We start from the raw sequence: 27,343 nt of genomic DNA on the forward strand, positions 1-27,343 counted from the left end.
ACTTTTTGGCCCTGTACTGCAGGGATTCTGCAGATTCTAATAAAGCATCAGGGCTAACTGTATCAGCCCTTCCTCTTCACTCCAAGTAACCTAACCACGTGTGATCTACACAGAAGTGCATAGATCTCAGCAGGTGAAATCTCTGGTGCTGACAGGCCTTGCAGATGCCATGACATTTTATTGTTAATGTTGTTTAGATGTATATCCCATCCTAACCAGAAAGCTTCATGGTGGGTTACAATAAATGACAAACTACCCACAAATGAGAGAGAACATTAGACTCCCCAAATGATACCCCGGAACTTGAAAACTCAATCCCGCTTTCCTGTCTATCACCCATAAGAACAAACTCTCCAGCAAATTCCAGCAGTGTCTCCCAATTTTCCCAACCCCATTCATGTCTAATTATAAGAAACCTGTTCTCGTTCCAAGTGCCCTACCTATCACACCCAGGAGAGATCCCTCTACCCTCCCCTAATGTCTCTTCCATACCCATACTTTCCTGTCCTACAGAGTGTCTGTGGCTGTCCCAAAAAAAGCACATATCTCCCCTGAGTCCCTCCAACAAACACAACATTCAATTCAAAAGTACTAAAACAAGGACATAATAAAGATCCTCTGTCCCTGTCAAAGGGCAACACCAAGGAGCATCCTTAAATGTTATTTATCAGAAGGTGGCACCAGGGAGAGCTGTTGGCTCTGTAGGGTATGCAGGCTGGCTGAGTGCTTTTCCCTTGGTACAGGTAGCCAAGATGGTGCTGGGGTAGGGGGAAGAAGCTGATGGCAGAGTTGTTTCAAGTCAAGGAAACCTGCTGGATCTATAGGGCCTTGCCTTTGTTCAGGCTCTGGATCTCAAGAGATGGAAAAGGTCCTCCACCAAGTCGGTACCGTAGCCATCTTCATGACCTGGCACAATAAGTCTAATATAATAAAAACTCCAGTTACTGGCACAACTTGGTTTTACTCCTCTTTAGCTATTTGTGATGTGAACTCATGATTGTGCAATCTCTCTAAATGTGTACTGGCCATAGCTCTGTGCTTGACTCTCTGGCTCTATTGAGCAATAAGAGTCCCTCCATTTACAGCTTTGTAAAGGCTGTTCCATGACCAGAAGACCCAGCTTTCTTTTGCTGATAAGCTCCATTAATATATGGGCTCCAGGTGAAGAGAACGAAGAGGAAAACAAATGATTTATTTTGATCTTCAAGGTTTTCCTCCTGCAGCTGAAGGACATCACCTTCCCAGTCCTGATGGAGGACAACAGCACAGAAAGCATAGCAACTACAAGGAACAGTTTTGAGGGAAGACCTTCTTAGTCTTTGTACCTCTAGGGTGGTGCATGTACAATCCAGATGGCACACAAAGGCTGTGTCTTGGGTGCAGATGGACTCTAGAGAATAATGATATCAACTTCCAACCTCTACTGTGATTCCTATGGGAACTGATATTTTTAAAAGCTGCTTACTTGGCCAGATTTGGGGAGTCTTTCTTGGGTGTGGGAAAAGCCAGTTATTTGACACCAGAATAATTTCCCTTGTCAAACTTCCAGTCCCTTCTCTGAAGCTTGGAGGTGCTACAACTTAATAGAAATATTATAAGAATTATTTTAACGTGGGCAAAAACACACATTTTACCATAACCTTGTTCTCAGGAAAAATTAACTGTTTCAGACAGCTTTTGCCAAATAAAAAAACCCATAATTCCACCTCAGGCAGACACACAGCATAGTAGTCCTTTATTCTAATTATTAAAATTTGGCAAAATTATAACAAAAGGGGGTCTTAAATTAGAATGAGTTAGGTAAACTTAGATTTGTTGGTCACTGTTAATGAATTACGCTCGTAAGCCGTGTGCAGTTCACTCTAGGCTGGGGCAATGATCACGCAGAGCAAGTACCTAAAGTGATATACAGGATTGTTTATTCGCTGCAGCGAGGTGCCTCCGGGGAGAGACCCCGCCTGTTAGAATTTTCTTTTATGCCTTAGTACATTAGTATTAGCTCGTGCTTGTGAAAATACCCAATCATTTACTAACTAAACTGCTACTCTAGCTAATCAGGTGGCACTGTGCGTGTGAACACCAAAATTTAACCCTCGTGACTACATGCTCTATATACTCTTGCCAAGTAGTCTGCTTCATTAGAAAAACAGTTCTTGTACCTCTTTCAAGGTTTTTTGTTAACCGGATTCAGCTAGTTTTATATCTTATCAGTAGCTCTTACACAGCACTTCTCTTTTCACTCGTCTAGTACATGCTGTGTCCGCTTTTATGTATTGAAGTTAAAAGTAAAAGAAATGGCCTTACTTCTATATTGCAAAATCTACACACAACAGTCACTTCTAGTCCTTTCTTTGATTGCTTCTCCCCACCCCTCCTCTGTTTATCATTCCGTTTTCCCTTCCACTCTAACTCAACTCCCACTTTTTTGGGATCACCGGGTAAAATTTAATGACCTGTGCTTTATAGGAAGTCAGGGTAGATGACCTTAATGGAGTCGTCTCACTCTCAAATCTATTTAAATTCGTTTCTTCTTTCTTGTTTGTCATGAAGTTTTCCTAGTTTTCCCCTGTCATGCTTCCTTGTCTCTATCCTCTTCCTCTGTTCTTTTCTTTCCTCATCCAAAACTTTACGTTGCTCCCCTCCCCCCTTTTGCACTCCTTAATGCTTGCATGCTTTTAACTCAGTTCGTATAACAATGTATATTCCCAATTTTTCTAGAGGCCACTATAGAGTTGTCTACATGACTCCAGAGTTTTGTTCAGGAAACTTATCGTTGCTTCAGGAACTTGACCAAACTATTGGTAAGTTAACTTCAGGTTCATGGAATTGCATTGTTTTTTATTCAAACAACTACTAGGGGTGTGCGAAGTGGGTCCTATTTGATTTGGATTCGGTCCAAATCAGGGACAGCGATTCGATTAATTGATTTGAATCACTGTCCCTGATTCAATTGGGCCGAATCCGAATCTGAAGATTAGATGCGGACTGGGAGAATCAGCAATTCGGACATAGACACAGCTTTAAATGTTTTTTCTACATGCCTCAAGGTACCAGCGCGGCTCGTGAACACTGCAATGCTGGGGTGCATGGAGTGTCCCACAGGAGTGCAGGGGGGGCCCTCCATGTGCTTGGCAGTGAACCCGGAAGTGGACCAGAGGTCCTCCAGGGAGCACATAGGGGGCCCCCCCTGCACCCCTCCAGCTCAGTGATTGGCTGCGGGGGGACCCTGTATGTCCATCCCCATCCCTGGTCCAGAAGGCACCAGTCGCTGAGTTGGGGAGGAGGGGTGTGCCAGGGTGGCCCCCTGCACACTTCCTGGGAGACCTGGAAGTGGACCAGAAGTGCTTACCCAGCTCAGTACTGTTACTCTGCAGCAAAAGTAGTGGTCCTCAAGCTGTGCTGGATATGCACGATTTTGTCTGCAAAATAGGTGACAAACTAGTCAAAGTGGATTGAAACAGACTCAGTTTCTGGACAGAAACAAGTCAGGTTAACTAGACTGTTTACCACCTAGAACAGTTCCATTGGATCACACTTTGCAGATGCAGGCAGCAGTGGGGAAAAAACCGCTTCTTAGCAGCTGCCACTGCCACATTATAGTCCTTTAAGAAAGATCTGTAACAACTGATCAGCTTCAGCATGGGTCAAGAGCTACTTGCGTACCAGCTGCCTACTCTTGCACTTAAGCTGTCTCAGTACCCCCATGTGCCATAGGGACCTGTGCTGCTATAGTAGTGGGAACAGGTGTCTATGAGAGGTCAGTGTATTGTTCCATACATTAACCAGGCCATCAGCAAATTAGCTGTCATGATCGGTGAGAATGTCACTCGGAGTCCTGGAATTCTTCTGGTTCCATGAGTCTCCAGGGGCAGACCTGCAAAGTGACTGACAATATGCCAGAGTCTAATCAGAGATTCCCAGCTACCAAATATAAAATGCCACCTGCTTTTCCACACTACAAGAAACAGAAAAGTAGGGCTAGAAGCCCTGTAAACTATTTTTGTAACAAGAGCACACTGTTAGTTCATATTCAACTTATGATGCGCTATATAACCCCTGTATCCTATTCTGCAGTATTAAAGTTTAGCCAGTCATCCCTCAATCTGCTTGTGCATGCAATTACTCCACTGTAAGTGCAGGACTTTCATTTGTCCTTATTGAATTTCATTCAATTAATATTGGACCAATTCTTTAGTTTATCAAGGTCATTCTGAACCTAATCCTATCCTATCATCTCGGTTCCCTTTAACTCTACCCAGTTTGGCATCACCTGCAAATTTGCTAAAGTGTATACTCAATCCCATCTTCCAAAGAATTTCTGAAGATATTAAACAGTACTGGATTTGAGACAGATCGCTGCAGAACCCCATTCAAATGCTTCCTCACAACTAGATGCTGAGCTTTTGGGCTGCTTGCAGACATGGAACACTCCCTGAGCGTGCCTCCCCCCAATGGCACTTTAAACATGGTGCACTCCTGTGCTGAATCCAGCACATGCCCAGAAGAGGCATCATGTTAGTTGCACCCGGCTTTCCCAATGTCTGTATAGACTGGGCACTTTAGTGGTACTTTTTTTGCAATTTTATCTAATAGCTGATGATTCAATCACCTTTAGATAAAAGCATCAAAAAGCCTCGCTGAAGCACCTGATCTATACAGATGCTGTGGAGTCTGGTCAAAGTAATGCGCTGCTGCTTCCAATAAAGTGCGGGGGGAGGTTCCCCCCCACATCTGTCAGTACCCTTGATGACTAGTCCTTGAGCACAGTAATGCAACGGGTTACAAAGCCACTTTACAGTACTTTCATCTAGACTGTATTTCCGTAGCTCACTATTGAAAATGTCAAGGGAGACGGTGTCAAAAGCCTTCCTAAAGTCAAGTTATATAATATCCATTGCTCTCCCCTCATCCATGAAGCCTGGTTCCCTGTCATAGAAGGAAATTAGGTGGGTCAGGCATGACCTGTTCTTGGTGAATGCATGTTGGCTCTTCTTGATCACCTTGGTCTCCTTCAAATGGTTATACATTTCTTGATGACCTGCTCCATAAATCTTTTCAGATGCCAGTGTCAGTATCACTGGTCTGTAATTCCCTGGATCCTCATCATTCCTGTTAAGAACAAACACTACATTTGCCTTCTTCTAGTCATCCAGGACCTCACCCAACCCCAAGAGTTCTAAAACATAATAGTAAGTGGCACTGCAATTTCCTCAACCAATTCCTTGAGTGATCTAGAAAGCATCCCATCCAGCCCTGCCAACTTGAAAATAACCAGCTTCTTTAAGCTGCTTATCTCCTTCCCCTTCCTTGCTGCCAAATGCATTCATCTTATACCTGACTTTATTCAGGAAGACTAAAGGAAAAAAGGCATTAAATATGTCAGCATTCTCAACATGATCAGTTACCAGACTGCACTCTACATTTAATAAGGGACCTATATTTTCTTTGATCTTCGTGTTATTTCTGACATTACCTTCTCTTGATTGTCTTATGTCTCCTGTTAGCTGCAGTTTATGCCTTGGCTGTCCTGATTTTCTCCCTGAATGCCAATGTGATACTCTGAAACTCTTCCCTAGTACTGTGGCTAAGATTCCACTTTTTGTAGGATCCTTTGAGTTTCTACTCACAGAAGAATTCATTGTTTAGCCCAGCTGGTCTCCAGCTGAACTCCCCGTCCTTTCTTCTCTTCATGGTAGCTTTCTATTGTGCCCATACTGCAGGTTATTTAAGGTATGACTAGCTTTCCTGGAGTCCTTTCCCACCCCCATGCTTACCAGAGGACCCCTCCCAGAGGATCCCTCTACCAGTTCCCTGAGTATTTTAGTTTGCTTTTCTGAAGGCCAGCATCTTTATTTTTCTTTTCCCTAGGACCTGGAAGTCTACTGGTTCAACCTATGTTACCTTCCACCTTTACAATCCTGACCAATTCCTTCATGGGCAGCCTCATGTTTATGATTTACCTCTTGAGTGACAGGGCCAGCCTCTGCCTATCTATTGGGAGTCTCGTATCTTGGAGGTGCTTCCTTGCTGCAAGGAACTGCTTTAATATAATTTGGAAAGCTGGTCCTATCTACAAGAGTATTTTCCTCTTTTTTCGACTGATGCCCTCCAATATTGTCGTAAGAAAACCAGTTTGCCCCCCTGCAATATTTGTATTTCAAAATGTACATATTCGTCAAGTATAATGCTCTGAAAAGTCAGCTAAAGTAAATAACATGTTTTACTTTTTTGAAAATACTACTGGGAACTTCTGAAGTACTGTTTGAGAGATGTGAATTCTTCCTCTGATACTGAAATGCCTACAGAAATTCTTCCCCTATCATGGTTCTCGTTGCTGATCTTTTGCTATCTCTCTCAAAGCAAACAAATTTGCTGCCTGTGTATTTGTCTCACTGATAACAGGATTTGTTGACACTAGTTAGTAGAGATAACAACCCTGGTCTCTGAACATGCTTTGTGTTTAGAAACGAGGCTGAGAAATTCTCAGAGCAGGGTATAGTAAACCACTAAGAAAAAGAATACCAAAAAGTGCCATCAGTAGCTTGTAGGGCTGTGTGAAGCTTCAGTCCCTGATTTGATTTGGTGGAGATTCAGCCCGATTCAGCGGCCAAATCTCCAAATCTGAATGGAATCAGAGGACCCTTTAATCTCTCCAAATCGAATTGGAACCCTCTGAATCAATTCAGAGAGATACAGAAAGATTTGAAGATGTCTTGTCTTTTTCATATGGATTGTTCAAAATTGTTGTGTAGCGGGTTGGTACGCCTTTAGCCAGGCTCAGGAGTCAGCCATTATCTTTCCCTATCCCAAACTAAACATAATAACAAAACATAAACAGCCCTCCCCCTTGCCTTTCTTATCCAGGGCAAGGGCCTCACTGCACTGTTTCAGTGTTGCCTTCTCATCTTCCCTTCCTCCTCAGTGTCATCACTGGGAGTTTTCTAACTTCCTCCAAGGCCAGCCAGTCATCCCTATCAGCTCGCCCAGAACTCCTAGGCAGGCAGGCAATTGCCATCTAACCCTGTGCAGCTACTCTTCTACCCCTGAGTCATGCACCTTGTTAGAAATACCATCTCCTAAGAGTGAAGCCTGGGATACTTTGTGTTGCCTATTCTTTCCACCATTTCATCTATTCTGAGTATAGGATATACATCACACTTTGAAACTTCATTCAATTGTAGAAATCAATACAAACCAGTCATTGTGATTGCACATATATCAGGGTTTTTCATGTGGCTGGGAGTCCTGTCAGCTGTGGGTTCCCAGCCACAGGGGTGCATCTTTCCCAGCTGAAGCTGCAAGACCCACAACTGCTGGGGGATCTCATCCCCACAAGCTGTAGACTCTGGGTCCTGGCACCACCCCACAGCTGCTGGGACCAAGAGTCCCACAGCTGCAGAGGCTAGGACTCTACATCGTGCTTCCCAGTGCCAAGACCCATCTGTGTCCTGGCAGCTGCAGGGCACAGCTGCTGTCTCCCCACCCTGGGAGTACGTGAAACACCTGGGGCAGGGAGATGGTCACAGCAGTGATCTCCCCACCACAGGAGATTCACACACACCTGAGGCTGGGAGATCATCCTAGCTGTGTTTCCCCACTGCTGGGGTGCATGAGGTGCCCCTGCACCTGGGAGCCTCTCAGCTGAGGGGGCTCCCAGCTGTGGGAGTTTGCTTCCTGCTGGCTACAGGCTCCCCCCTGCACCAGCAATAAAGTGCGATGGGATCTAATGTACAGTCCAACAGTTGTGCCTCCTGCCATGCACATGTGGCATGGCAGGAGGCATGTTTGTGTGAATCATGCATTAGATCTCATTATGCCTTTACCTGCATGTGTTGAGGGGGACTCAGAGTCAGATTTGGCTGCTGTCCATATCTTTCAGCAATCTCAGGGCTGGACTACTGCAATGCGTTCTGATGGGGCTGCCCTTCAAAATCTTTTGGAGGCTGCAGCTGGTACAGAATGCCTTCTGATGGAGTTGGATTACCAAATACATATATAACTCCAGTTCTCTGGTATCTGCATTGACTCCTAGGAGCTTTCTGAGCACAATTCAGGGTGTTGGTTTTGACATATTTCATAGACATTAGGGCTGGAAGGGACCTCGGGAGATCATCGAGTCCAGCCCCCTGCCCAAAGGGCAGGAAGTCAGCTGGGGTCCTAGGATCCCAGCAAGATAAGCATCCAATTTACTCTTGAAGGTGTTCAATGTAGGTGCTTGAACCACCTCCGTTGGCAGACTGTTCCAGAGCTTGGGGGCTCGGACAGTAAAGAAATTCTTCCTTCTGTCCAGCCTGAAACGGTCTTGCAGGAGTTTGTGACTGTTTGAGCTAGTCATCCCTTGGGGCGCTCTGGTGAACAAACGTTCCCCCAGATCCTGGTGGTCACCCTTGATAAACTTTATAGGTGGCCATCAGATCACCCCTGAGCCTACGCTTTTCCAGGCTAAAGAGTCCCATGTCTCTCAGCCTGTCATCATAAGATCTGTTTTCCTGACCTCTGATCATGCGCGTGGCTCTCCTCTGGACACTCTCAAGCTTCTCCACATCCTTTTTGAATTGTGGAGCCCAAAACTGGACGCAGTACTGCAGCTGCGGCCTCACCAAGGCCGAATACAAGGGGAGAATGACGTCCCGGGATTTGCTTGAGAAGCACCTATGGATGCAAGCCAGCATTTTGGTCGCTTTATTAGCCGCAGCATCGCATTGCAGGCTCATGTTCATCTTGTGGTCAATGATGACCCCCAAGTCTCTTTCTTCTGCAGTGCTATCCAACGTAGCACTGCCGAGCCTATAAGGAAGCTGCAGGTTTTTCCTCCCAAGGTGGAGAACCTTGCATTTTTCGGTGTTAAACACCATGAGGTTCTCGTCTGCCCATATGCTGAGCTTGTCCAGGTCAGCCTGGATCACCCGCCTATCTTCTGGCGTGGATGCTTTGCCCCAAAGTTTGGTGTCATCAGCGAACTTGGCCAGTCCACTACTGACTTCAATGTCCACATCGTTAATGAAGATGTTGAACAGTATGGGTCCCAGGACAGAGCCTTGAGGAAACCCACTGGTCACAGGGCACCACGATGAGTGACTGCCATCAATCACAACCCTCTGGGTCCGACCACGGAGCCAATTTCCCAGCCAGCGGATCGTGGTGGAGCCAAGGCCACAACTGGCCAGTTTGGCCAAGAGGTGATCATGAGATACCAGATCAAAAGCTTTTTTGAAGTCAAGATATATGACATCAATCTCTTCTCCCTTCTCCAGGTGATAGGTCACCTGGTCATAGAAGGAAATGAGATTGGTCAAACAAGACCTACCCGCAACAAACCCGTGCTGGCTATCCCTTAGAATGTTAGCCTGGGCCAGTCCCTCAAGGATGGCCTCCTTAATAAACTTTTCTAAGATCTTCCCCAGGATAGAAGTCAGGCTAATGGGCCTGTAGTTAGTGGGATCCACTCTCCTCCCTTTCTTGAAGATCGGCACCACATTGGCCTTCTTCCAGTCTTCGGGCACTACACCAGAGTGCCAGGAGTTTTCAAAGATCCGTGCCAGGGGCTTCTAAGCAGCCTATGACCTACATATGTAAGTGACTCCCTTCTCCCGTATGCCCTGTCACCCACTGATGACCACAAGGCCATCCACAGAGCGATTTGTGTGTGGAATCTCTTATATTCCCCACACCTCCCAACTTTGCACTGAAACTCAGGGTCACCTCATTGCAGACCTCAGCACAACTTACCAATGAGGGCTGATCTTTTAACACTTGGCATCAGTGTTTATGTGTCTAGCAACTTCACAATTTGTAACGTATGGCTGGTGGACACAAAATCTGATGAACTTCTGTTTACCTCCAGTTACTTGGGGGGTTTTTGTCTGGGGTGCAGGAGTAGAAATCCAGACATCCTATGCTGGATGTGTCATGAGTGAGTGGGTGCTTGAAAGTCTTGCATTGCCTTTTTAGAAGCCACATTTCTAGGATTGTAATCCAGGAAATGGTGGTAGTGGTGTGTTTTTGTATCTAGTTTTTAAGACTGCTAACAAACATTGGGGGAAAAAAAACAAATGGTGCTTTATTGGAAGAGGAACTGTGTCATTTTGACCCAACTTGCCCAGCATCTGTATAGATTGCGTGCTTCAGCTATCGAATGAGCTATTAGATAAAAGTGCCAAAAAGCCCTGCTGAAGTGTGCAATCTATACAGATGCTGCTGAGCAGGGTCAAAATGATTCAGTTCCTCTTATGACCATGTGCTGTATTTGGTGTGGGGGTGCGCTGAGCTGTAAGTAAAGCACTGTTTTAGTTTTGGTTTGTTTTTTTCCATGTCTGTTAGCAGCCTAAGCAATGAAGTTGCATTCAGGGCCTGTCATACCACAGTAGTTGAGCTGGGAATAAGTCGCAGAGAGGTCATTTTGTAGTTGTGAGAGTGTAGAAAGCAAAGTATGGGGGATACTGCTGGGCTGACTAACTCCTGGCCATGCTCTGTTGGGAGGAACAACAATGATGCTGTAACAGAGAGCGAGAGGATCCTGTTATATAAAGAATACATCCTTCACTTAAACCACAGCAGCTTGAATAAGAGAGCTGGTAACCAGAGTAAACTGAGCCTGGTGAGGGCAATTGTATGAGAGAAAGGAGAGTTGTTTGTTAATTAGCTGCAGGAGGGACTTTCAGCCAAGGGCATCTAGTTGTTAATGAGGGCTTGAGGCAGCAGAGACAAGCTGCTATGGAGTTAAGTGAGCCAGCACTATTGGGGAGCACCTGTGTCTAGTCAGGGGAACAGTCCGAGTGAGAGCATTGCAGGAAATCAGGCAATGAGATTCCCCAGCCTGAGAGTGACTATTGCAGGGGCAGCTTGCCTGCAGTTGGCCCATAGGGGCAAAGTCTAGGGAACAAGCTGCACCTGTAATTATAAGTTCCCTTATAACTTGATGACCTACCATGAGGAGCAGCACTATCAGGTGTGGAGGAGAGTCACTTGGCCTGAAGAGAGGCCAGACTTTGGGAGTCTAAAAACCCAGAACTTGAGCAAAAGGAGGCCCATCCAGCTAGCAGAGAGGCAAGAGCTCTGCCTGAAACAGACATTGGCAGAGTGGCTGCTTAGGAGCAGTTCACCCTGAGGACTGCAAGACAAAAGGAAAAAGCTTCACACCCAAGTGGATCAGTAGGAGACATTGGGCAAGAGCTGCTTGCAATGTAGCCTCTGAGTAAAGGGTGTTAAAGGACCAGGGTGACAAGTTAGTTATGCAGCCAGTAGGCTCACCGTTTTAAATTTCTTCAGTGTGCTTATGTTTTAGTTATCGCTATTACTGGTCAACCAGGTTGGGACTAGAAAGGGGAGGTATGGAGGTCCCAGGGTGCACAGCAGCATGTGTGGCTTGAATTTATGGGGAGGGGAGCAGGCACAGGATGCATGTTAGCCCCTAGGGGCAGCAACCAGGGTCAGAGACCCAGCATCCCTGGGCAGAGCTCTTGCCTCTCTGCTAGTTGGGTGGGCCTCCTTTTGCTGAAGTCCTTACAGATAAGCCTCTCTATCACTGACTATAATGTCATGACAGTCAAAATTCTTTCAGGAGGAAGTGAGTAAAAAGAAAAATCCAGCAAAACAACAGTAACAGCTCTTTAAAAGGGAACTACATAAAAAAAACCTAGTTATAAGGAAATTGCAATGTACAACTAATAAGGTGAAATGCCTACAGGTAGCATGAGCACTTTATAAAAAAGACCATGTTCAGAGTAAATGTATACCTGTGATGGAGGAAGCTCAGTGACCTGGATTCTAGCCTGCAGTTCTGGTGGGGAACACTTTAGGAGGCTCATTGTGGGCAAGCTTTACTGTAAATGATTCTTGTAAATATTTCCTTATGTAGGACATAGAATCATAGAAAGTTAGAGTTGGAAGGGACCTCAGGAGGTCACATCTAGTTCAACCCCCTGCTCAAAGCAGGACCATCCCCAACTAGATCATCCCAGCCAAGGCTTTGTCTAGCCAGGTTTTGAAAACCTCCAAGGATGGAACTTCCACCACCTCTCTGTTCCAGTGTTTTACTACCCTCGTAGTGAGAAAATCCTTCCTAATATCTAATCTAAACTTTGCTTGCTGTAGCTTGAGGCCATTGCTCCATGTTCTATCATCTGCCATCGCTGAGAACAATCTAGCTCCATCCTCTTTCAAATTCCCCTTCAGGTAGTTGAAGGCTGCTATTAAATCCCCTCTCAGTCTCCTCTTCTCTAGACTAAATAAGTCCAGTTCCCTCGGTCTTTCCTCATAAGTCATGTCCCCCCAGCCCCCTCACCATTTTTGTTTCCCTCCACTGGACCCTGTCCAATTTATCCACATTGTTTCTATGGGGGGGAGGGGGGAAAACTGAACACAGTACTCCAGATGTGGCCTCACGAGTGCTGAATAGAGGGGAATTATCACTCCCCTTGACCTACTGGTAACACATCTACCAATGCAGCCCAGTATGCCGTTAGCCTTGGCAACAAGGGCACACTGCTGGCTCATATTCAGCTTACTGTCCACTGTAACCCACAGGTCCTTTTCTGCAGAGCTGCTGCCCAGCTGGTCAGCTCCCAGCCTGTACTAGTACATGGGATTGTTCTGTCTTAAGTGCATGACTTTCTACTTGTCCTTGCTGAACCTCATGAGATCTCTTTTGCCCAATCCTCCAATTTCTCTAAGTCACTCTGAATCCTAGCCCTACCCTCCAGCATATCTCTACTCCCCCCCAGCTTGGTATCATCTGCAGACTTGCTCAGGGTGCACCCTATGCCATCTTCTAGGTTGTTGATCAAGACTAGCCCCAGGACCGACCTCTGAGGTGCTTCATTTGATGCTAGCTGCCAACTAGACATTGAACAATTGATTACTACTCTCTGAGCCCAATGCTTCAGCCAATTTTCTATCCATTTTACAGTCCATTCAGCCAACCCATACTTTCTTAGCTTGCCTGTGAGAATGCTGTGGGACACTATCAAAAACCTTGCTAAAATCAAGGTACACCACATGCACCCATCTCCCTGCAGCCACAGAGCTAGTCACCTTGTCATAGAAGGCAATCAGGTTGTCCAGGCATGACTTGCCCCTGGTGAATCCATGCTGACTGCTCCTAGTCACCTCCTCCTCCAAGTACTTAGAAATGGATTCCTTGAGGATCTGCTCCATAATTTTTCCAGAGACTGAGGTGAGGTTGACTGGTCTGTAGTTCATGGATCTTCCTTCTTCCCTTTCTTAAATATGGGCACTATGTTTTCCCTTTTCCAGTCATCTAGGACCTCTCCTGTTTGCCATAGATGATGTCCAGTAGCTTTGCAGTTGCATCAGGCCCCATGGACTTGCGCATGTCCAGCTTTTCTAAGTAATCCCTGACCTGTTCTTTCAGCATTGAGGATTGCTCACTTATTCCCTAAACTGTGTTGCCCAGTGCAGTAGTCTGGGAGCTGACCTTGCCTGTAAAGACTGGGGCAAAAAAAGGTGTTGAGCACATCAGCCTTTTCTATATCCTCTGGCACAAAGTTGCCTCCCGCTTTCAGTAAGGGACCCACACTTTCCTTGATCCTCCTCTTGCTACTGACAGACTTGTAGAAAAATCCTTCTTGTTACCCTTTACATCCCTTGCTAGCTCCAACTCCAGTTGTGCTTTGACCTTCCTGACTTCATCCCTGCATGCCTGAGCAGTGCTCTTATATTCTTCCCTAATTGTTTGTCCAAGTTACCACTTCTTATAAGCTTCCTTTTTGTGATTTAGTTTACTGAAGAGTTCCCTGCTAAGCCAAGTTGGTCTTCTGCCATACTTGCTAGTCTTCCTGCACACTGGGATGGTTTGTTCCTGCACCCTCAGTAAGGCTTCTTTAAAGTACAGCCAGCTCTCTTGGACCCCTCTCTGCATCTGCCTGGCCTCCCAGGGGATCCTGCCCAGGAGTTCCCCAAGTGAGTTGAGTTGAAGTCTGCTTTTCTGAAGTTCAGGGTCCTTACTCTGCTGTTCTCCATCCTTTTTTTCCTCAGGAGCCTGACCTCAATCAGCTTGTGGTCACTGCTTACCTCTAGATGCCCTTTTCATCCCAAGGGCAGATTGTAGTCTAGGCCTGAGGTCAGACCACAGACACTGGCCCCTGACTGGTTCCCCATGATATAATGTTTCATTGTATTGGTCATCCCCGAGATTAAGACTTTAGTTTTGTAACTGTTTTGTTGCAAGCTTAGCTGATTGGGCTTGTGGAGAATGAGGAGGCTCTGAGGGAGCTAGAGGAGAGAAGGTTCTAGGGTGAACAGGGAGAAAAGAAATGGTCCTAGGGAGGACAGAGAAAAGTCTGAATGAGGACAGGGAATTGGAATGGCACAATAAATATTGTTTTAAAGTGGTACCTTTTGTGCTGCTTGGGACATTGGGAGTCTGACCCCTCCCCCTTAAACGAAGAAAATGCTTCCTCCTTCCTGGCAGCTGACCAAAAAGAAGGAGATCCCAGAGGTGAGGTTGGTACGAATCAGCAGGGAACCCAGGGACTGAGAAGACCCAGGGTCTCAAAGTCTGAGGCTTACCCCTTGTGAAGACATGCTAGCACTGGCTGCAGGGGGTCCTTTCAGGAGATTCAGACCAAATAAGGCTATGGGGGAGTCCCAAGGAAGAGCTTTGTCCTTCTCATCTGAAAGGGCAGTTTGATCCTTTTTCTTTGTAACAATACCACAAATCAAAAAGGCTCTTAAATGTTCCTTCCTTCTCTTCCTCACCTCCCCCACCAAAAAAAAAAGTAGAATTAGAAAAGTTACTGAGAGAGGCCAGAAATGATCAGGAATATGGAGTGGCGTGGGAGGAGGTGGGTGTTGAGAAATGTCTATAAAATTATGACTAGTGTGGGGAAAGTGAATAGGGAACTCCTGTCTACTATTTTGTATAATTCAAGAGATGGGCTAGAAAATGAAATTATGAAACATCAGGATTAGGAAAAAAGGGAAGTATTTTTATTTATTTTCCGCATATATAATAAATATATAGAACTCATTACCACAGGGCATTGTGAAGGCCAGTAATATAACTGGGTTCAAAGGCCAGTAGTAGTGGTCAAGTATCAGCATGGAGTCTGGGAGCGGAGGTCTGCCATCAGTGTGTTATCCGAGGACTTTCATAATTAATTAAATCAAAGTCTCTAATTGAAGGGGTGGGTGGAGTTGTCTCCCTCAGGCAATGGCTAAACAGGCATCTGGCTGGGGTCATCTGAGCCCAGCACTCTTCCCTGCCATGGCAGGGGGTCGGACTCGATCTGTTGAGGTCCCTTCCGGCCCTGACATCTACGAATCTATGAATTCGCTGATCTACCACAGCATCACCCTGGGGTGATTGGAATGAATTTGCATAAATGAATGACTCGGATTTAGGTTGAACTGAAACAAATTTAACCATTTATTCAGCAACAATTAGCTGACTATAAAGGACCACAATAACAAGCTAGGTACTATTTACTAAAATACTATATACATGATCAAGCTAATATATTGCCATATACAAAACTATTTACAGGTGCAGGGTGAGGGTCTGAGAACCACAGTTATGACTGTCAAGATAAACAAGAACACATGTAGAAGTACAACTGACACTAAGATAGCAAGGTTTACAGTTTTGCACACATACATCACTTGCCACCCCCTCCTTCCACCCCACCCCCACCACTGTTGGTAGCTTCTTCAGGGCAAGGGGCCCCAAAACTATTTCTTGCAGAGGGCTGTGGCAGTGCACCTTCGGGTGCCTGCCACCTTAAGGGCAGAGGCAGGCAGCTACCAGGTGCCTGATGAGGGCAGCCATTTTGGAACTAGGCATTGGGGCTGGGAATGGGCAGCTTCCCACATTATACCACCAGTTTATGGGAACAGAAAAGTTGTGGCATGTGAGACTGGGCAGACTGCCTCATGGAGACAGGTGGGTGGGCTGGCATGAAACCTGGCCTTGAGAGTTGCCCCCTGTCACAGGGGCCCCAAAAAATTGCGGGCTGGCCTCGGTGGTGAGCCAGACTCGCTGCCAATGGCCATGGGCAGCAGAGCCTAAGGTCTCTAAATTCCATTGCATGCCACACCCCCTGACTTCCAGTGGCCTTCTAGTAGCCTGGCAGGTTGGACAGAGTAGCTTCCTGGGCCAGATCCAACCTACACACTTTATATTGGACACTCCTGATCTAAGAAATCCATTACCCTTCTACTCAGCCTTGGTGAGGCCGCAGCTGGAGTACTGTGTCCAGTTTTTGGCTCCACAATTCAAAAAGGATGTGGAGAAGCTTGAGAGAGTCCAGAGGAGAGCCATGCGCATGATCAGAGGTCAGGAAAACAGATCTTATGATGATAGGCTGAGAGCCATGGGACTCTTTAGCCTGGAAAAGCGCAGGCTCAGGGGTGATCTGATGGCCACCTATAAGTTTATTGGGGTGACCACCAGGATCTGGGGGAACGTTTGTTCACCAGAGCGCCCCAAGGGATGACTAGGTCGAACGGTCATAAACTCCTGCAAGACCGTTTCAGGCTGGACAGAAGGAAGAATTTCTTTACTGTCCGAGCCCCCAAGGTCTGGAACAGTTTGCCAGCGGAGGTGGTTCAAGCACCTACATTGAACACCTTCAAGAGTAAATTGGATGCTTATCTTGCTGGGATCCTATAACCCCAGCTGAACTTCCTGCCCTTTGGGCAGGGGGCTGGACTCGATGATCTCCCGAGGTCCCTTAAGCCCTGATGTCTATGAAATCTATGAAATTACTTGCCACTGTCAGAAAGGATACTAAGCCAGAGGCTCTGAAACTGTGATCCATGGACTACCACTGGTCCATGAGCTCCATTCAGGTGGTCTGCAGAAAGGTTGCGGAACAGTCAAGAATATCTGTACTTGTAAGACTATTGGTATTAAAATATGAGTTAAGTGCTTTGAGTTGTAGAATAAAAAAAAGTTTATTGCCGAGACCCTCAGCAATTTGCAAGGGACCCACGAAAAAAAGTTTGAGAATCACTGTATTAAGTTATACAGACCTTTGTTCTGATCCAGTATGTTGGTGCTTGAGACCTGCAAGGCAGACCATCTAATTGTGTACACGTCATGTAAATGGCAGTTGAGGAGACAAAGCAATAGTTTAAATTGTAATGTATTTACAGTAAAAGCTCTGTTATCTGACATCCATGAGGAATGGAGGGTGCCAGTTAATCAAATATGTTGTTTACCTGGGAGTTACACTTATCTCCAGCCTGGCTGGTGCACTAGGGCTTTCACTCCCTAGCATCAGTGTGCCAGGGGACAGAGAGGGGGGCCCTGCGCAGGCTGCTTTGCCCTGGGCCGTAGTCCACGAGAAAGAAGTGAGACTTGGTTTGCGGCAGGGAAACCAGAAGTGCCACAGTGGGACTTCCAGTTTTGCTTTTGCCACTTCAATTGGCAAGTGATAAGTAAGATGGCAGATGACGGTTAATGGAGTATTCCAGATGGTAAAGTACCAGATAACACAGCTTTTACTGTATTACGAGTGATGTTTACTGTACAAGAATAGGTTATGGGGTGGAGTAGTGACCATCTTTGTAGTCTGTCTTCTGTCTAGTTTACCTGCATGGAGTCTGTAAGTGTGCCATACCTGCCAGAAGTGGGAGGAGTGGGAAGAGGTGAAGTTATAAACATGCTATCAAAGATGAGCTTGAGGGCAAAGACTTGGTAAAGAAAAGTGTGGAGCTGAGGCAGAGAGGACGGATTTGAAAAATCTCTTCTGGTTTCTTCCAAAAAAAAAAAAAAAGTCAGTGTGAAAATAGGCTCCCAGTGTTGGTGATAACCATTTTCAAAAACTTGAAAAAATTAAGTCATTCAAGAATTACATGAGATTCCTGTTTGTAGTACCTCAGAACTTGACCTCAGTTTTCTCAGACTTCTTGCTGTGAAATGTTAACATATGCAAACTGAAATTTTTTTGTTTTAGGACTTTCTGGGTACATCCACATGTGCCATTAAGGCGACATTAGAAACTCTGGCACAGTGCTGGAGAAAACTGCTCCCAGGTGCAGTTTCTGCATGTGCATCTGGGACTGCAGCAGTCTGAGTCAAGGCAGTGCAGCCCCGAGCTGGCTGGCCTGGGGGGTCAGCCTCAGGTTCTGTGGGGTGGTGTCAGTTGGTGAAGGAGCTGACTGGCACACAAGGGTGCTAAACTACGGGGCTAGGCAGCAGGCAGTCTCCCACACTTTTGCGGTATTCTTGTTGCCCCAGCCTGCCCCTATCACTGTCTACATGTGCAGTTTGATGGAGTTAGTTAATTTACTGCATCCTAATACACATGTAGACAGTGACACTTTACTGTGGAACTAATTAGTCAACTCCACAGTAAACAGCATGTGTAGATGCAGCCTCTGTGTCTTTGTCGAAATGTGTTACATAATTTCTTTGTTCAGTTTGTACTGTGGATTTTTTTCCTTCAAGGTATCACACTCATAGCTGTCGATGAAGCTCATTGCATTTCAGAGTGGGGTCATGACTTCAGAAATTCCTTTAGGACTTTGGGTTTGTTAAAGAAGACTCTCCCTTTGGTAAGGTTTTATAAAGTATCCTATTTTAAATAGGGGAGGAAGGTGTTTTTAGTTACCTTTTAAAAGTTGAATTTTTGTTCATCGTAACTTTAGGATTTCCTCTTCTGACATTGTTTTTTTCATTTATACTGAGAAATTTGAAATCCATACCATGTCTACCCTGAAATATATTGATGTCTCTTTAGAGTGGGTGCTTTTTAAAACTGTTACAGCACAGAAAAAATGCTTTCAAATATGTGCCCTTCTTCAGGCTTAGGAGAATTCAAAGATTGTAAAAGTTCTCCTAGGTAGAGAAGAAATGAAGTTTCTTTTTTGCTTGGGATAACCTTTACAGTCTTTGAATTCTCCTCCTCCTGAAGAAGGGTGTTTGGACCCAAAAGCTTGCAAAGAAGTTTTTTTCTATTATTTAGTTGATCTAATAAGAGATATCGCTTCCAACTTGAGAGTTTTGTTTGTCTGTATTTCTTAGAACAGCACAGGTACAACATGTACCTCTTCAAATATGCACACTTAGGTGTTGGAAGTGTATGTGCCAGTCTCAGTATCTAAAGGAAGATCTGCTAGAATTAAACTGAGGTAATTTTTTGCCTCTCATCATGGAAGCAAAGAACAAACTCTCCTTAACTAGCAGAGTCTTCATGAGGGAGGCAAGCCCCTGGAGACCTCTCAGTCTAGACAGCTGATGGACGAGACTCCAGAAGACTGAGGAGCTCCAGGTCTGAGATTTCCCGACCCTCTGGGATAACTTGGAAGCTCAAAAAGGCCTAGAAACAGACATAATTCCACTGTCTGGCATTAGCACTCAAAGATCAGAGTGGGGAAAACACAGGGAGCATTTTTGCTTGGGTTCAGTGAGGCCTTCAGAAAGTGGCAGAGCTTCCATTGCCAAAGACACAGAGCCAGATCTCACTTAGCAACACAAAGATCATGATAGTGTAGTTAAGTAGTCTCCACACCTCTGAGTCGTCTGTAAGGTGAGACACCCCTAGTTATAATTAATAGGCCCCAAAGGGCTAAGACGGATTTAATATCGGGATCTCCTGACCCTTTTGGTGAGATATCCTATGAATCTGCTAGTGGTATCAGCATCTTCTTTGGACTTTCCAATTTCTCCACATCTTTTTCTTAAAGAGTGGTTCCCAAAGCTGGGCTCAGTACTCCAGCTGAGTACACAACTCTGCTGTAGATCCTGGAATAATTACTTCCTCTAACTGGTGTTGGACACAAAGGGCTCTGGCAGACATAACATTCATCCTGCTTTACATTCAAATGTAGCGGAACAGAAAGAGACCCTTAGTATTGCAGATTCATAGAAGTAGGGTCGGAAGGGACCTTGTAGATCCCTTCCAACCCTACTTCTGTGAATCTATGAATCCCACAAGACTGCTCTACCTCCCCTTTTTCCAAGCGGGAGGGAGTAACAGAGAGCAGCTGGCTCCCTGATAGCTTTAGAATTCCCTTCCCCTTAAGCCTTGGCTCTGGCAGGCATTGACATCTTCAAGAATCACTGCAAGACCTTTCTGTTTGAGCAGGCATTTAGCGAGCAAGGCTAATTTTAAGGTATTGTTCAGGGATTTTTTTTGTTTTATATCCCTCATTAGTATTTTACCTGCTTTTTAAAATTTTTCTCTTACCGTAAGCCACCCTGAGCTTTTGGGAAAGGTGGCTTATAAATCTAATCCATAAACATATTATTTTGTAAGCAGATAAAACAGTATGATATAGGCATATCCTAAAATAGACATGCATGTTCTGTGGACAGTACTTAATTCTCCATGTAACTAATAAAAAAGTGAAAATTCTTATATTTACATTTTGTGGGGTTTTTTCATTTTCTCTAAGTTTTCTTGAAGATAGTATAATGAAATGTAAAGTGTGTATTTCTATTATTTACGTATGTATTTCACTGTTTTTACAGCATAAGTACATGCATAGTTTAGGGTTTTTTGTGTTTAAATTTTAGATCTACTAGTTGGTCATTCACCATTTTGTAAATTTTGCAGTTGATTGTCCCTCTCTCAGCGTAATGCTTTTTCATTTGTCTCTCTTGAGTTTCACCCTGTCTACTTCAGACCGTTTTTCCAGTTTATCAAGGTCATTTTGCATCCCAATCCTGTCTACCCCTACTATGCAGAAAGTTACATGCCGAAGGGTGGGAATTTCAAAACTATCCAAATGACCACAGAACCTAACTGAATTCTAATAATTGAGATACTCTTAAAACACCCATCCTTAGCTAAATAGGATTTAGGGCACATATAACTTTTGGCACATATCTGTGGAGACTTTGTTCTCAGGTACCTAATTTTAGGCCCTTGTATTTGAAAATGAGCGTAATCAAGTTGAAGATGGAAATAAAAGTAATAATTCAATTACATTAAAATGTATATATTTGAAATATAATTTTGTGCTCTTCTGTCTCTTCCTCCTCACTAGGCAGGTAACTGTTTGTTTGGTGACTTTTTTGAGTGATCTCTTGTGACAAGACGACAGGTCTGAGTTGCTAAGTATTGTGTGTATTTTTCAAAGCATCAGGTTTTTCCAGGAATGATAAACAGATCATCTAATATCTAATCCCATCCTGGTTGATACTCGACATTGGTGAGGTCACAGCTAGAGTACTGCATCCAGTTCTGGGTGCCACACTTTAAGAACCATGTGGAGAAACGTGAGAGAGTCCAGAGAAGAGCCACTCGTATGATTAAAGGCCTGAAGAGCAAGCCCTACGAGGAAAGGCTGACATATATATGAGACTGTTCAGCCTAGAAAAGAGAAGACTTTGCAGGGATTGGGTTACAGCTTACAGATGTATTGGGGGAGAGCATCAGGGGCTAGGTGAACAACTATTCACCAAAGCGCCCCAGGGGAAAACCAGGACCAAGTCATAAACTCCTAGAACAAGGTTTCAGACTGGATATAAGGAAAAACTTCATGGTTCATGTGCCCAGACCCCGGAATAGACTCCCAGTGGGGGTGATACAGGCACCATCCCAGGAGATCTTCAAAAGGAGACTAGGCACACACCTTGCTAGGGTTATTTGACCCCAGCAGTCTTTCCTGCCCAGAGCAGAGGGGCTGTACCTGATGATCTCACAAGGTCCCTTCCAGCCCTAAACTTCTGTGAATCTGTGATTTAGAATAATCTTACAAAGCAGGAATTAATGGCCTCTCTTATTCCTGATTTGTCTTGTTTATCTCTACTTTTCATTTCAGGTTCCTATTGTTGCTTTAACTGCTACAGCAAGTCCTTCAGTTAGAGCAGACATAGTAGACTGTCTGTGCCTAAGGAATCCTCAGGTCACATGTACTAGTTTTGACCGACCTAATCTGTACTTGGAAGTTGGACGGAAGACTGGCAGTATCCTTCAGGATTTAAAACAATTCCTCATTAAAAAGGAAAGGTGAGAATTTACTAACTGATTTGTACTGTGCGCTGCTGCTGTTCTATCTCTGATGCTATCCAAGTCCAGGATAAAGCCAAGAATGATAAGGACCTTTATGGTAGGGCATTTTTACACATGCTAGTGCTGCAGTGCCCAACACTTTGAAAAGTGTGCAGTACTGTGTCGCTTGCAGTCGTGTAAGCGGTGAAATGTTTAGTGCTGAGAAAATAGCAGTGATGCGTTTTTGAATTAAAACACATAGAAGATGTTTTAGTTGAAAAGCGCACCGCTGCCATTTTCTGTGTGCTGATGCGCATTTCGCCACTTATACAACTGCATGCGGTGCAGTGCAGTTCACATCAGCGTGTGTGCAGCAGACTCAATTATGCAGTGTGCTCCAAAGTGGCAGATATCCAGTAGATTACGGGACAAAAAGGTATGTGTATACATACCCGTAGTTAGGAGACTGGGTTTTCTTCCCATCTCAGTTACTGACTTTGTGTGTGACCTTGGATAGGCCACTTAACTTCTTTTCCTCTATATCTCCTCTTAGCCTTTGATTTGTCTTATTAATAATGTTAGGGCAGGGATGAATGAACTCTTGCTGTGTTCATACAGTATCCAGGAGTAGGGACCTTGGTCTTGGCTGGGATCTCTAGGTTTTCTATGATACAAATAATAATTAACTGAATAGCAAATTACTTTCTGACCTATAGTATATGAAAAATAAGTTTAAGTTTATCAACTGAAATGTAAATTTAAAGTTATAGGGAGGCTTTTGTAATAGAAGTGACATTAAAGCTCTTTTCTGCTAGAAGACCAATGGTATGACAGCACAGCAGAGAAAATAGCACTGGCTAGACACAGAACTGCCACAGTGCTTAACTTTTAGAAGAACTTAAATCCCCCTCTTATGTAACTTAGTAGAGGCCAAGGGGTGAGGACAACCATCATTTCTGTGGAGAGGGCAAGGTGGAATTCACCTGGGGGGTCTTATCAGCACAGTGACATTTAACATGCGTCTCTGTACCAGTTTGAATGAATCCAGACCCCCTACTTGCAAGCATGGCTGTTAAAAACTTGGATAAAATTTTCAGAAAGACTCTCTTTCCCATTGACTTCTTTGAAACTCAGAACTATAACCTGCGTACTCCCCTGCACAGACCAAGGCTTTCATTTTTCATAGAAAAAAATTAATAAGCAAAACTCCTGAATATCTACGTTGCAGAAAATTTTGCATGCATCTTTTAATAGAACAAATAATTCTTACACAGCTACACCACTATGTTAAAGGATGTAGAAAGACTTATCTATCTTCAATAGAATCATAGCTGGCAGAACTGATATACAGAATGAACTGACAGATCAGGTGGAATGGTCTGTCTCAAGACATCAGACCCCAACATCAACTACTATGAAGAACTCTCAGCCTGTTTTTCCCATGGAGAAGAACAGAGATATGTACACAACTTGTGTAGAAAATACCTTAATAGAGAGCATTTTCCACCTGACCAATTCTTACAGTTGGTTCTGTTAAGCTTGCAAAGCTCAAGAAACCCTAAACAAATACTAGGGCCATACGGTGCATTTTAATGAGTATGTACATGCAGTGATGCACATTTCCCATGGGATAAATGGCAGCAGCTCATAATTGTGCCACTACTATTTGTCCCCAGGCCTGCCCCTGCATGTGTGCTCTAGCATGTGACAAAGTGATCTGGGTGGGATAGGGGAGGCTAGGGCCAGTATCTGTTCTGGCCCAGCAGCCTTATCTGGGGTCCCGGGTGCCTCCTGGGGCAGCAGCAGCACCGAACAAGCCACTTGGAGCCTGGCTGGCAGCCAGAGAACGGCTATGGCCAGGAAGGCTCTGTTTCTGGTGATGTGCATGGCTGCCATGTGCTCTGCGCTGTATTTTAGCGATGGGTTGGGTTTTTTACGTCAGGATCTCCCAGTGTCAAAAAAACTGCCGTGTTGCGAATTAGCAGTGTGGCAAACAGGTGCTTGTGCACCACATGTGGTTTACAGCACCTCAGATTGCTTTGAGGCACTGCAAACTGCACATGCATGCTCATCGGGACACACCCATAAGATGTATAGCAAGTCTATGTCTTTCAGAGCTGGTAACAATGAGCAAAAGAACAGCTATACCATGCATTGACCACTACTAATGGAAGTTATATATGTCTCTTTTAGAGAAGTGAACCTACCTAACTTTTTAAAGAACAATGGCTCACCCAATCTTCCTAAAAGCCAACACTGCTGAAAACTTCTCTGATTACCATCCAATTTTTAGCTTCCTATACCTGCAAAACTGGCCAATATCCAATAGCCAAGACAAAAACCTTGGTAGTGTCAATAGAGTCTAGTCATACCAGTTCCTTCACTTCTTTGCTGTTGAGCTTCTGCAACTTAGGATATTATAGATGAGAGTAATGGTAATCCATATACATGACATACTAGGAGTAGGTGGCATAGCACTGTGGTGCCTCCAGTTGAACTCTGCCGCAGAGTGCTGAGTGAAGGTAGGAAACTGCTCCTCTCCACCAGAAGCCCTCTTATATATCACAGGAATGCATATTAATCTCTTTCTATCTGTGGGAGATCACATAGAGCAACAGTGAGGTACTATGAACTCATCTGTCAACACTACAGTTTAGTGACGTTGACAACTCCCATGATTCTCTAATGCAAATGTTGCCACTGCTGTGATATCAGTGCCTGCAGGAGATCAGCTCCCAACTAAAGGGTAGCTGGCTCAAAGTCAACCCTGACAAGGCTAAGGGATGTTGGTTGGAAAAAGGGAAAACTTTGCAGTCCTAATCAGGGTACTGGTTTTCTTCATCCTAAGGGTGGGACTGAAGGAGGAAGGTTTTGGGTTTCTGTGGCTTTTACTATTATTTCTGCATTGTGACTGCTGTCCTATTAGGATCCCATTCATAAAGCTGTTTTTTTAACAGTATCTAGCTCTCTGTGGTTCTATTTCTGTTTGTTTATACTACTCTTATTTTAACTGTTTTCTGTTTGGAGAGTGGGTATGTGGCTCGGAAGGGGAAAAGTAAGAGGAGGGAAGTTCTGGTGCTGGAGACAGGGCCGGGATAAAAATGTTTTACTTGGGAGCATTGGAGTAATGTGTGTACATGTGTAGGTAGGAGCAGGAGGATGTTGCACTAAGAAAAGGAATCGGATGAGAGAGGCGAGTGACACCCTGCCTACCTGTCTGAATAGTTTCCACAAGATTATGGTGCCCTTTTTAATACAGCATGGCATCATCCTCAGTTGCATGACATTTGTGTCAGAGTAGCACTATGTAACATGCACTTAGTGCATTAGCTAGTATGTCACCCACAGAAATTGTACTCTGGTGGGAGTATAGAAAAATTATTAATGTTTCAGTGTTTTTGGGGGAGACAAGTAGTATGGAAATAGAAGAGATTTTGAACTGTTGTTGACATGATTCTTAGCAAGGCTAAGAATCCAAAAGGAGATGCCAAGCTGGTATTAACTGTCCTAATACCAGTAAAGTCTACAGAATAGTGACAGTTAACGCCATCTTCCCAAGAGTTGACAACTTCAAAATAAATCAGAAAATAATGTTGAGTTTTGAAGCTGCTTATGTCCAGAATAATAACAGATTAATGCAAAATCTTCATCTTTTCACCTTTTTGTCTGTTTAGTTAGAAGTCAAAAGTGTATTTCATAAACGATTGCCATTTATAATATATATCATTTTATTGTTGTTTTTCTTAGTTCTATCTATGAGTTTGAAGGACCTACTATCGTCTATTGCCCTTCAAGAAAGATTACCAATCAAGTAGCTGCTGAGCTGATGAAAGTAAACGTGGTCTGTGGCATGTACCATGCTGGCATGGGAATCAAAGAAAGAAGATATGTCCATCATAGGTTTATGAGAGATGAAATCCAGGTATAAGGAAAACTAAGCTTGTTTGTTCCTATACAGTGGTAGTGTAAGACTGATGTTTTAGCCATGATGGTCCAGAAATTATGCAAAAGACAAGGATTTCCTAGTTTGATAGCTATTACTGGACCAAAATATGAACCTAAGAAATCCTTGCCTCTTATTATGGCATTCTGTAGGAAATGAATTGGGTGTTGCTTTGACATGTACAGGTCAGGTCAAATCAGTCCCGAGGGTGCTTCGACCGTTGGGGCACCTTTAAATGCTGTAACGATCCTTCTTGATTAGTTGAGTTGCTTTGCATCATTGGTGATTCTTCAGGCAAAGTGACATGTTTTTTTAACCTCATGTTAGCTGCACTTAAATTTTAAATATATATAGTATTATCATCTTAAAATTCTTCCAACATGTATATTGGTTGCACCAACTATAAACAGGTAGGAACTGCTTTGCTCATTGCTGAAGCACAGCTACTCTTTAGCATAGTGTTCAGCTTTTTTGACCCTTTTGTCTAATAGCTGATTCAATCAGTTGTAGATAAAAGCTCCAAAAAGCCCTGCTGAAGCACCTAAACTACACAGACACTGCAGAACTGTGTCAAACTAATGTGCTGCTGCTTCCAGTAAAGCGCATCTTTGTGTTTTTTTTCTATGTCTGTCAGTATGCATAATGATATTTTATCTGCAGGTGTATTACAATTATTATTTTATCATTATTGTTAACATTAAATGCCATGCATATCTTATCCAGTAAGATCTTGTAGCAATAGGAAATAATTATGAATGGGATCTAAGGCTGTAGACTATTAATCATTAATTGTATTTTTTTTTTTTTTAGTGAATGTCACTTCTTTTGTTTTCTCTGATGAGATCAAATGATCTAGGAGACTGCCAAAAAATCTGCAATAAGTAATTAATTGCAAGTTTGCTTTCACTGCTCTTTCCTAGTAACTGTTCTATTTCATTTGCAGAAAGTAGTAATTATATCTTGTAATTTAATAAAAATTGGTATTCTTCAGGTAGTTGTTCACACATGTATTCTCGCATGTGGATACTACTTACCTCCTGAACCTCTGATTTGAGACTTCATGACCTCAGGAATACCCTACTGTATGCTCTAGCCCCTCACCTCCATCTGCTTTCTGATCTGAAAGAATAAAGAGCAAAATATGCATCCTTGCTCTTTAGTTTCTCTTTAGTTACTGACAGGTACTTCAACTGGCTGAGTTGGAGCATTGTCTTTGTCAGTTATCTTTTGCAGCCTGCACTTGTTTAACCGAGGCTTACCTTGATTTCAGTTTATTAGTTTGTTTTTTTCTTTTCCCTCTTTCAAAATCAGCTCTTTAATTTTGTATTCTGTTTCCTTTTCAGTCCTTTTGTGCTTTCGTGGTTATTTCCTCCCCTAACTTATTTTCTTTTATGGCTACATCATGTGATGCCACCATTTCATAGCATACTGCAGTATTTCCCAACCTTCTTCAGCCCAAGGCATGCTTACATTAATAACATTTTTTGGTGGCACACCT

The 27,343-nt window shown here is 44.0% G+C and overlaps 1 protein-coding gene across 5 annotated transcripts in view; it reads left to right on the forward strand.

Annotated features, from left to right (window-relative positions):
- Positions 1-27,343, forward strand: part of WRN (WRN RecQ like helicase) — a 171,964-nt gene that overhangs the window by 87,645 nt on the left and 56,976 nt on the right. For all 5 annotated transcript variants that reach the window (XM_090031993.1, XM_090031989.1, XM_090031990.1 and 2 more), the window contains 4 exons: positions 2,719-2,801; positions 18,413-18,519; positions 21,733-21,920; positions 25,650-25,824. In XM_090031993.1, coding sequence (XP_089888119.1) covers positions 2,719-2,801; positions 18,413-18,519; positions 21,733-21,920; positions 25,650-25,824 — 553 coding nt within the window. The remainder of the gene's footprint in view (positions 1-2,718; positions 2,802-18,412; positions 18,520-21,732; positions 21,921-25,649; positions 25,825-27,343) is intronic.

The sequence above is a fragment of the Crocodylus siamensis genome, chromosome 2, assembly GCF_052110815.1.
Source record: "Crocodylus siamensis isolate JL-2025a chromosome 2, ASM5211081v1, whole genome shotgun sequence".
Lineage (NCBI taxonomy): Eukaryota > Metazoa > Chordata > Crocodylia > Crocodylidae > Crocodylus > Crocodylus siamensis.